The sequence below is a fragment of the Malaya genurostris genome, chromosome 3 (assembly GCF_030247185.1).
Source record: "Malaya genurostris strain Urasoe2022 chromosome 3, Malgen_1.1, whole genome shotgun sequence".
NCBI lineage: Eukaryota > Metazoa > Arthropoda > Insecta > Diptera > Culicidae > Malaya > Malaya genurostris.
The window spans coordinates 219,806,831-219,818,853 of NC_080572.1; the positions used below are offsets into that span (position 1 = coordinate 219,806,831).

Consider the following 12,023-nt stretch of genomic DNA (forward strand, 5'->3'; position numbering starts at 1 on the left):
GGTGAGGCAGCCGGACACCAGAATTGCTGCCAGCCATATTGTGCCCGCTGGCAGCCGTTAGTCACCCGCCTGGCAGCCTAACCAATGCGGGCTCTCATGTTTCGTTACGTTACCTGGCAACAAGAGCAGAAAAAAATGGTGCGTCTATACAAATCGACTTACCTTCACAAAAATAACAGTCACTTCATTTTTATCGCGACAATCCCTATGTTTTTATGCACTAATCGCAACTAAATTAAATTATCTAGACATTGTCAGGATAGATTTTTGATCCATGCATTTGAAGGCGAGATATTCAATGAACAAGTTGAAAGACGGCATTTTAAGCTATGCAATTTTTCCTTCAGTAAAAAAAGACTTTCCCGACCGCTAATGTCAATGAATCATTCTGAAATTTTCACAGAATAATCTAAACAAATTTTCTAAGAGATTTTCAGTTGGGTTTTTTTATGTTCGTCACCATTTCTGAGAAAATCAGATTTGAAGCGTGAAAATAGCTCTTCAAAACGCCCTAAAACACACTGGCATCAGCCCTTAAGGTGAAATGTAGCGTCGTAAAATGCGCGCATAATTTCATCCGCTTCAGTTGAACGTACCGTCGCACAAAGCATAACAAGAAAAACCGACACATAGAATCCAGAACTTTTTTCAGTGATTGAGCGCAGTGGGCTTACCTCTCGTTATGTTGGCTTGTAAAAAAGGCTGGACGTAGTGGATTTTTGAATTCTTCACACTTTAAATATATGCTAATTCAATTGTTATTGTTAGTGATTACTCTTACACTAGAGTTATGAATCATGAGTAATTATGAATGACTAACATGAGGTTATATGTATATGTATTGAATAACTTGCTAACCATGTATATGCCTGAGCTTAGTAGCAAGCATGGATTCTACTTCAAAAGAACGATTGAAGACAAGAGAACATTCAAGTATTTTCGATATCTTTGCCAGTAGTTCACCAGGCCACATTGTTTGTATCACAGGCTATATAAAAGTTATATTTTCAAATATTCTACATGAACGATAATACTTTTTTTTTTTTTTTTTATTTAAAAGATGTTTTTCATTCAGGCCTATTTGCGTACAAGCTTTACGTGGCCGAATTAGCCGATTTTTTAAATAAACAATGTTTTGAAGTGGATCTCGTTGTCACTCTTTTTCTAGGAGGAGAAGAGCTTCCATTTCCCTCCTGCGAGGGTTGAGGGGCACTTTGTTCGTGGCTCGTCTCGTCCTCCATTGCCGCATCGGTGGTTTTGTTGTTGATTTCCGTCTTCTTTTCGTTTTCCTTGTTGTTCGCAGTCTTGAGCTCGTTGCTAGTTGCTGTAGGAGCGCCTTGTTGTACATTGGTTGCAGTTGTTGGTTGGTTTGATGGTGAAACAGGAGTACTACGCTCACTAGTTTTCGTTGTTGAACGGTTGACCTTGTCTTTGGTTGAAGATGTTCTTTTCGCAGTTTCAGTGCAAGGTTTACCGTAGTGTGCAGGTTGTTCACAAAACTGACATGTAACCAGCTGATTTTCATAGGTAATCAGCGTTTTACACGGATGTGTCCCACCTTGACCACAAATGATGTATGATGGAATTGCCTTACGTAGTTGCATACGTACCACTCGCACGCCATTCCGGATGCCGGGGAAAAAATTCCGCCATACTTCTCTTTCGATGGAAAGAACTTCACCGTATTGCGACATAATTTCCCGAACGCACTGATCGCTGGACTGCGGGGGAAGGTCATGCACGCGTACTTGTATGGCGTTGTCCACCATGTGCACAGGAATTTTGTATTTAATGTTGTCACACTCAACGCTGTGCACCTCGTTGTTAACCGAAGCGAATGCAATTGCATCGCTTTCACGTTTAAACATAATGTACACACAGTTAGACGCCTTGTTGAATTGAATCTCAGTTACATTATTAGCGTCTAGATGCATTCGTTCTTTAAGTAAGATTTCAATTTCATTTGCTGCTGGTCTAACTTTGCAACGCTTGAAATCTATACAAATTGAATTTGGCCTTGTTGGCCAAGTTTCAGGCTTTGTTAAATCGTATTTGACCATTCCGTACACTCTATTGTTCACTGCACTGTATTGTCTTTGTTTCTTTTGCTTCGACCGCAAACGATTTTCGACTTTGTTGGCTGAGATGCGAGCACGAACTGAACGATAATACTTGGCTTGTATTCATTTCATTCAGTAGCCTGTCAAGGTTAAAGTTTTAGTTTGGCTATAAAAATTGCTACAGTCTAAAATAATACCTATTATATGATATTACACAGCCAAGCATTATTGCTTCAGCAACATCAGTGCATTGAGCTTAACAGAGTTGAACATTTTTAACATAAAAATGACAGTTACTTAGAAATTAGATGACTTCTTACAATACCCATTTTATTGTATTCAACTCGTTTTCATATCAACACAAAACCCAATGCTGTATAAATTCGTGTCATTATTTGATATGTAATTTTTGCTCACGATATAATGCCACCGAGTCCACCGTGCATTTCTCACACCACCTCAATACGAAACAGCAGCGCGCAAGCAATAAAAAAAAAGCGGAAAAGTGTATGTAAACTTTTTTAAATTTCGGTTGTTTTGGCTAAAGTTTTATAACTTTGAGTTGCATTTTCAGATTCTTTGTGAAATTCTGTGACAAACACGACTTTTCAGTTCTAAAAACATCCCCGTGGAATGGAACAGTAACCGTTAATACGTTTCAAAAACCAATTACGGCTCGGCAAAGCAAAATTTCAAAGTTCTAAGAATACTTAGTTGTGATAAATTTAATTGGGAAACCTTAAGTGTTTTTAGTTTTTCGAAAATCTGTCTAATTTTTGAATAATTGATCAAAATCGCGATGCGCGCATTCCGCTACATTTCACCTTAAGGGGGGCATTTCATGGAACCGTGAAACATATTGTTCATTTTCATTAGTTTACTGTACAGAAACCGAAGAAGGCAGGAAAATTCCATATGAAAGAACTGTTTTGTTGAAACGCGCTTCAAAGTGTATATGCGTCAAAGTCAAAGCGAGTAAATTCAAAGAACAGTACACGGGAAGAAATCTGTTACTGATTAGAAAATCATGAAACTAATCATTTTAACTTCTCATGAAACTATGAGCAAAAAGTCTTCTCCCATGAAAATTAATCATAGTCCGAAAATGCTTTACTTGAGGAATGTATTTCTTTTAAAGCTCGTAACTCCAATTTTCTATCCGGACATCACTTTGAACCCTCTGCCTCAAGTGACGTGATGGATTGTTCAATAGATTAATGGTAAGACAAAAAGCAGTCATTGAAAAGCATGAACTACTGAAAATTTGTACTTGATCCTTAGGCATATTCATTTCATAATTGTGTTGGTTTACCCACCGGCTGACAGAGAATTGACAACATAATAAAGATAATGATCCGGAAATTGACATCATAAGTTTTACATTTTGTATGAATATATCTGAATGTATTCTTACATATTCGATGTGACTGTTGTTATTAAAATAATATTCCGAGAGATAACATAAACCGAAAAATAATTTCGATGTTTTAAAAACAAAAGTAGGAAAAATCGATCCGCGGTAACAGATCGGCTGAAAAGTCCGTATCGTTTCTATGAGAGGGCGCCACTAGAATCCATACCATTATCAGTTAATACCAACCTTCAAAAGATACGTGTATAAATTTGACAGCTGTCTGATTATTAGTTTGTGAGATATTGCATTTTGAGTGAAGCTACTTTTGTTATTGTGAAAAAAATGGAAAAAAAGGAATTTCGTGTGTTGATGAAACACTACTTTTTGATGAAAAAAAGTGCCGCCGATACCAAAAAATGGCTTGATGAGTGTTATTCAGACTCTGTACCGGGCGAAGCAACAATTCGTAAGTGGTTTGCAAAATTTCGTACTGGTCATATGAGCACCGAAGACGATGAACGCAGTGGACGTCCAAAAGAGGCTGTTACCGATGAAAACGTGAAAAAAATCCACAAAATGATTTTCAATGACCGTAAAGTGAAGTTGATCGAGATAGCTGACACCATAAAGATATCTAAGGAACGTGTTGGACATATTATTCACGAATATTTGGATATGAGTAAGCTCTGTGCAAAATGGCAAACGAATTGATGATTCTGAGCAGTGTTTGGAGCTGTTATATCGAAATAAAACCGATTTTTTTCGTCGATACATAACAATGGACGAAACATAGCTCCATCACTTCACTCCGGAGTCCAATCGACAGTCAGCTGAGTGGACTGCACGCGATGAACCGAACCCTAAGCGTGGAAAGACTCAACAATCGGCCGGTAAGGTTTTGGCGTCTGTATTTTGGGATTCGCATGGTATAATTTTCATCGACTACCTTGAAAAGGGAAAAACCATCAACAGTGACTATTATATAGCGTTATTAGAGCGTTTGAAGGACGAAATTTAAAAAAAAACGACCTCATTTGAAGAAGAAAAAAGTTTTGTTTCATCAAGACAATGCACCGTGTCACAAGTCGATGAAAACCATGCTGAAATTGAACGAATTGGGCTTCGAATTGCTCCCTCATCCACCGTATTCTCCAGATTTGGCCCCCAGTGACTTTTTCCTGTTCTCAGACCTCAAGAGAATGCTCGCTGGTAAAAAATTTAGAAGCAATGAAGAGGTAATCGCTGAAACTGAGGCCTATTTTGAGGCAAAGGACAAATCGTACTACAAAAATGGTATCGAAAAGTTGGAAGATCGCTATAATCGCTGTATCGCCTCTGATGGCAATTATGTTGAATAATAAAAACGAATTTTGGCAAAAAAATGTGTGTTTCTATTAAACGATACGAACTTTTCAGACGAACTGTTATTTGCAAGAATTCAACATAGAGTATCTTTTTAAGAGGTTTGATTCACACCTGTATTTTTACGCAGTTCGTAAATTTTTTGCAAATTCTGAAACAAAAAGAACGCAAGTAAACACGTTATTTTAGGTGTCGTGGTTGTTCAACAATATATTTAAATTGTTGATGCTTCAGATTAAAAGAAATTCGTTGTGCTTTTCACTGTTTTGCTATTTAAATGTACATTATTTGAGACATTAGTTGAAATCGTATAAACAATACGCCACACACTTTCACACCATTCCATTTAATTCATACTTAAAATCTTCATATTTTAAAACATAACGCCTGAATTTATGTTGCAAAGATTACCTTCGTAGTAGAAACACGCCTGAAGTTATACCCAACAACGTCAAATGCGTTACGCTAAATTTCAACGAAATCAGTCCAAAAGGATCATGATCCGAGAACTTTTAATCATGGTGTATTATCATAACATGAAAATATACTATTTTCCCCAAATCATGACTCGTTTTGCTCATTTCTTGAATCGGAATTTTGCCCGTGTATCTCCGAGAACATTCCAAGTACGACTTTGACACATTGAAATTATGTTCTCAGAGAAAATATCTATCGATTGAAACAATAAACTCAACATCGGTTTTTCACAGAGTGCCCCCTTCAATGTGTGTTTTCATAAAATCATATATGTATTTGAGTTATAACTGCTAATTTTCCTAATAGTGTTTTTAACATACTGTAAAATTTGCTCCATATATTTCCACAATTTCGAGGCATTGATACTGCATGTTGTAATTGATTGGTCCAGAAACGGCGAACGACCAAAATTAGGTTAAAGCCGGGTATAAATAAACGATATAAAAAAAATTGGTCCAGAAACTTTCTATTTTGTGAACCAAAAAATATGCAACCTTTGACAAAAATACGAATTTTTTTCTCGTTTTCACATGGGGATCGATTAAAATTAAGCAAAGAGAAAAAGCGCGTTTAGTTACACGGAGAACCCTTCGATCATAAAATTGCGATATCGCAGTTTTTTGATTTTTGCGATAGTTGATTTAACTAATTTCTTTTTGATTCAACCAATATGGTTATTGATTTGCATATATTCAAGTAGTTGAAAAATATGTTGTTTTAAATGCTGTCAAATGCTGGAGACAGTTGTAAGCAAAACAAAAATCGCAATGCAAAATCAACAACTTTTTAGTTGAACTCTGTTCGCGTCGCTTCAAAATGTCAATAAAAACAATATCGATGGTTAAAGCGTTTGGTGAAAATGTGTTCATTCGATTTGAGAAATTTATGATAACAAGTGTTTATCTAACAGCACTGTTGTGATAAAGTTAACCTTGTTTAGGATGAAAAAGATTTGGTGACAAATTAGAAAATGTTAATGAATGATCATCTCGTAATCTTTGGTATGCGCAAAAATTTTATGCTTCAAATTCGATCATTATTTACTTCCAGCAGACTGTTTTACTTCCAGCTGTTTGTTACCGATGATGATGTTCATGCATTAGCAATAAAACGCTTTTTGACAAGCATTTAATTTAGAAAAGTAACAGGAGCGAAGGGTTTCAAACGCACAGAACGCGCTGCGATTGAATGGCGCGTTTGAATTGCCGTCGCAAAATTCCAATTCCCAGCGGTTGATACACACAATCTCATATAAATTGACTAAAATTATCAGTTCATAACTTTAGTTCAACCGTTTGAAGGCATCATTTTAGGTAAATTTAATAATTTCGCTAATTTACTCGCCCCTCCGGGCACTTTTGCTGATAAAAAACGTTTTTCTACATCAATCATTTCCGATCGAATCAGAAGTATTTTTTTTAGAATTTAGATCTTTAAAACAAACAAACAAATAAAACCGATTTATTTTTCAACTAACAGAATTTTGTTTCAATAACAACACCAGTTATTTCAACTAAAATATTTGTTGAAATTGAAAGGTATGTGTCCTCACTAATTGACAGCATTTTTTTTCAAACAGTTAAATAAGTTGTTTCAACCATCGTTTCTGCTAATCGAAAAACAAAAATGACAGTTTAGTTAAAACAACAATCGATTAGTTGTACCAAATTTTACCCAATCGAATTCAGAAAATCAACTAATATTCTGGTTGAAATTGGATCGCGGGTGGTTCCGTGTAGTTACGCCACTTATACCATTATGTGTGGACGCGTATCGTGACGCCAGGTCTGTATGATTAGGGCCTGTATTATTAGGGACCGACTGATGTTCCGGTTCGTGATGTGTTGGCAAGTCGGGATAATTCATATTTTTCCACTTCCTTACTCCTGTTTTAATCCCGTTTGCTACAACAGTTACTTCTCTCTGTTTCCCTCCTTCTCTTCCACATAATTCATCGCCCAAGAAGAGCCGCTCCAGTCGATGATCAACATGCGGGCCACCCGCCGGGTATTAGTGGCCCGGGGGTGTTTTCCGTGGACCATCTTTAAAAGAAGCATGCGGCCACCATCGACGGAAGAACACCAGCTGGAGGCTAGATTTCCCAGAATTGCTGTGAACTGCCCATACTTGCATATCAGTACCATATTGAAAATCGACAAGTTGAGAAAAAGATGAACCATATTTCGGTAATAATTCCCTTTTTTCCGCTACTGTGATGATTCATCAGGGATACTATTGGATCAAATACATGGATTACCTTTCACCTGGAATGAAATATTGCATTTTTTTTTGTCATAAAACATATAAAATGTCGAAATAAAATCTATTACTCAACAATATGGGACACACATGCGAGTACTTTTGTTATCGAATGAAAAGATACTCGCATACCTACAGAGAATTATCACACCGGCTATATCCAAAGATCGATTCAAAGATAGTTTATCTTACACTATCTAAATTTTTGCATGCATTGCCAGCGCTAAATATTGGTAAAGTGTCCAGAAAAAAATGTATGCAACCTGTACATTTATCAGTTACTAAAACGTGATGTTTAATGCGTGAGACTGATATGCGAGCACTTTCCATATGGGACAAACCTGACTTGATATTTTTTTCAAATTTTACTGAACTAACCCCTTATTATTTTTGAAATTTCTAAAAATAAGATGAAACTAGACGTTATCCGTTGGTCCAACTCAAAAGTGACCAAAACCTATATGGGGCTGATATGCGAGTATTGGCAGTGAAGCAGTGAAACAAATTACTAAATTATCCTAGTTTTAAATAATTATGAGAAATGCCCTTGGCATCGTACAACAAAAGTAGTGTGCAAATATAAACATATTTAAAAAAATGACCAAGTCGAAGCTTTCGAGCGAGCCTAAGTTTGTTGAAAAATCGGGTCAGCCATCTTCGTGAAAATTGAGACATTTTCCGATCTCGTCGAGCTGATTCTAATGGTTTGTAACACTATGGGTCTCCGAGGCTTAAGTTCGAAAGGCGGTTTCTCCAGCAATTCTATTACCTTTCTATAGAGAAAGGCAAAAAGCGGACTATTTCAAACAGACATTCTTCTGAAGATATGAGCGCTCAAAAATCAACTCCTCAAGACAAGAAAGTTTGAAAATAAACTACTTCCACTGTTCGAAACCGAAGTTTAAAAGCTGTCACTTCTGTGGTTCCGGAGAAATGATGGTATAAATGACGTAACTGACAACACGCCCTTACTTCTCTCCGCTCAATTTTCTCGGAAATGGCTAAAGCGAATTTCACAAGATTGGACTCGTTTTCACGATACTTTTGGTTTGTGGATCAAATTCGAAGTTCAAATTGCTGTCGATTCAGGTTGCGGGGATATAAAAGAATAAATGTCGTAATCGATAAAACGTACTTTTTTCCGTAGGCTCAATTTTGTTCGAAGATGGCTGAATCGATTTTAGCAAACTTATCCTCGTTTGAGAGATACTATGGAGTTGTGGATCATGTTTACAGATCAAATGGCTATTATTTCTCGTTTCGGAGACATAATGGTTTAAGTGTCACGTATCCAACAAAATGCGCTTTATTCTCCGCTTAACCGCACATCTGTTGTTTACAGTTTTCATCAACGACCTCTGTGACAAACTTATGTTTCTTTATGAAGATGAATTCAAAAGTATTTCGCATCAATTTTGGTTATCTTATGTACTCTACAGATCGATGTATTTTTTGGTTCTATTTGAGTACAATACAGCTCCTCAATTCTGTTTTTAATAATTTCTAACTCATATTCTTTATCGAAATAAGGAAACGTGAAAGTTGAGCCCCGTTTTGTTCTGATTCAGTCTACGACCATTTTCGAAAATGGTTGTGATTCGTTATGTATTTGCATTTGAATCTTGACATTTCTAAAGATTTTTTTTTACTCTGTTGGTATTGATGTGTCATCATTACTAGTATTAGTTTCAGACCATATTATATGTGTTACAAGCATAAAGTGATGCCAGTATCTACAAAAACTACAAATAACTTGATAAATCTACTCAACGAACAACTTAATCGATTTGGTATAATTTTCATTTTAGTTTTACATATGAGCTGTTATTGAATAGATCTCCCATCACATAGCGAAAAATTAAAAAAAAAACAGAAAACAAACACTGCTGAATTAAGATTTAAACAAAAATAAACAGCAAATAGTGCAAAGCAATAATGGAAAGCGCGCCCAGATAAGGAACAGTCAAGTGCACTGGAACAGGTCTCCCCAGTTCGAAAATTGCAAAGTAACGAAATTTGTGAAAACGAAACTAAACTTCGGGACTATAGACTATAAGGGGGCAAGGGCTTACGATCCAATACCTGCGCGGACGGGGTCAGACTGTGTTCGCACACAGGTTTCTCGTTATCCGTGGGCGTCCGGTCATGCGTTTTCTGTTGCTGTTCGATTTGATCGAAAACGTCATTTTGTCGTCGCATTTGGGAGTTAGTCGACAGGTATTGGTTTTGGGATGTTTGATGTTACCAGTGTTGTGAGAATGGGAACGGTTCGGTGCGGGTTTGTTTTACAGTACACCAAGATTGCGATTGCGAAACGATAAATTAGGTTTGTTTTTTTTTTTCATACGTGAAATGATAAATTGTTATAAGTATAGAAACGGCGTTCCAATATTATTATTCCATCCAGACAATAGGAAAAGAAACCGGATTAGAACTATAAAAGTTTAGAAATCAAAATCAGCACCGCATAGCGGCTTACCTCTGCGTCCGGATTGTGCTTGCCGTTGTCGTCGTAATCGAGACATTGATTCTCGAGGTGTTCCTCTTCGGTTTGAGGCATCTGCTGCAGTTCCTCCTTCGATTTGAAGTCCAGCTTTTTGACGAACGGAGGCACCAGCAGTCCCAGAATAACCTGACAATGGTAACTCGGTAAAACGAAAAAAAAATAACTCAGAAAGAAGCTCCTTAAGAGTACCTTAAGATTTGTATTTTTTCTCGTCCTCAACCCACCCATCCACAGATCGGCAAGAATGACCTGGCTGCAAGGATGGGCGAGGATAGCTCTATGATTAGCCGCTACGGCCAGCGAAAGACAGCTTTGACTAGACCACGATTGTAGTTCACACGTCAGTAACCTTTGAGCACGTTCCGCATCCTGGCGGTAGCAGAAATCCAGCAGTTTCAGTCCTTTCGATTCGAACTCTTTCGCGTAACTTCTCAGCTCTTCGTAGATCTCCGTATCCAGATCATCATCCGCGGCTTCGTGAGCCATTGCTTTGTACAGTTTGCAAGCCACCAGCGACTTGGCCAGTGCCTCTTCGCCGTGCGTCCACATCAACAGTGCCATTTGCTGCCGTTTCGTAAGTACTGCCCAAATCAAAAGTTCATTAAAAGGAAACTCAAATAAGGCCATATCGGATGTCACCGGCAGCAGTCCGGTAACCAAACTCATCGAATTGATCCCGGCAGACCGGGCAAACGTAGACGGTTTCCGGTGGGTGTTGACATAGCTATTCATAACCTTAGCGTAGATTGGCCGAAACTTCCGTCGTGTATAATAGGATCGATAGGCTCCTCCCATCAGCTTATTTATCACTAACCCTATATCATGCAGGGTGTAAACGTATCCCTTTGGTATGTGAGGACGAACGTCCCTTAAAATGTATCCTAAAGTGTTCGCAGGCCCGTGTTTCGTATTGTACAATTCCTCTAGCCGAGGTATGGTTAGGAACTTTCGCATCGAAACTCCATTCTCTAGCAACAGTTTAACAAAGTCTATACGATCGTGTTCCAGCGCCTGCATCATCGCTTCGTCCAGTGCCCCGTGTGGCCACTCCTGGCCGTACACGAATATCTCGGACCGCGCAATGTCCACCCGGTTCCAGGTTAACGCCAAGCTCAGCTGCTCCGGTGGACTCAAGTGCTGGGATTTAAAAAGTGCAGTCAGTATGGTTTGGTCCAGTTCCTGAGCGTTGCCCTCGGGTCGATCCTGTATTCGGAAAACGGTTATCTGCGGAAGTAAACAAGTGTCGTGTCAGTAAAGTGCGAACAAATTAAATCAATGTGTCATACTAAATTCTTATTCTTAGTACACAATATCAGTTCCTGGTAGAGCTGTTCGGCCTGTTCTGGTCCCACCTCGAAGGTTTTCTGGATCGTGCCCAGCAGATAGTCGTGCATCGATTCCAGCACAACCTGTTCGCCCGTATCGGAGGCATACCTGCGGACGGGATTGTAATGTTAAGAATGTTGATGAAAAAACAAACTTCCGGAACTTCACTAAGAGCGACTGCTCAATCAATGGGCGATAATTACTTATGTACAAATGCGATTAAATCGGCAGCCCGGCCCGAACCGTCGCACACTACTACCGGCACTGGCGGGTTGTCGGTGACGTATTCTAGCACTGCTCGGATCGTGTTCGTACCACCTTCGATTACCAAGCAGACTACGGGGGTGCTCGAGTGCGTAACTGCGGGGAAGAGAAACAACGGATGTGAAGGATGAAATAATAATCTTGGAAGCTGAAAGCACAGACAAACAGACATAAGATGTGGTTCATTAGTGCTGAGCAGCAGCTCCGCTAGATAGCGTTCAAGTTGCTTCAGAGAAATTCAGCAACTAAAGACAAAAGTTATATTTGTTTGTCTTAACAAGTACTATCGATTAACGTGAGACTGAGTGATGCATTAACTATTCTAGGATTCACAGTATGATTTTGTACAAGTCTAGAATAGAGCTACAAGGTGTGATGATGTTGATGATGGTTACAATAAACTACCAGTTGGTAC

General features: G+C 38.4%; 1 protein-coding gene across 18 annotated transcripts in view; it reads right to left on the bottom strand.

Annotated features, from left to right (window-relative positions):
* Window positions 1–12,023, bottom strand: part of LOC131435438 (transient receptor potential cation channel trpm) — a 394,002-nt gene that overhangs the window by 45,994 nt on the left and 335,985 nt on the right. For 12 of the 18 annotated variants that reach the window (XM_058603330.1, XM_058603328.1, XM_058603325.1 and 9 more), the window contains 5 exons: window positions 11,548–11,704; window positions 11,305–11,452; window positions 10,208–11,242; window positions 9,992–10,144; window positions 9,595–9,672 (listed from right to left, as the gene is read on the bottom strand). In XM_058603330.1, coding sequence (XP_058459313.1) covers window positions 9,595–9,672; window positions 9,992–10,144; window positions 10,208–11,242; window positions 11,305–11,452; window positions 11,548–11,704 — 1,571 coding nt within the window. The remainder of the gene's footprint in view (window positions 1–9,594; window positions 9,673–9,991; window positions 10,145–10,207; window positions 11,243–11,304; window positions 11,453–11,547; window positions 11,705–12,023) is intronic. The other 6 variants (XM_058603323.1, XM_058603324.1, XM_058603320.1 and 3 more) reach the window with 2 other exon arrangements.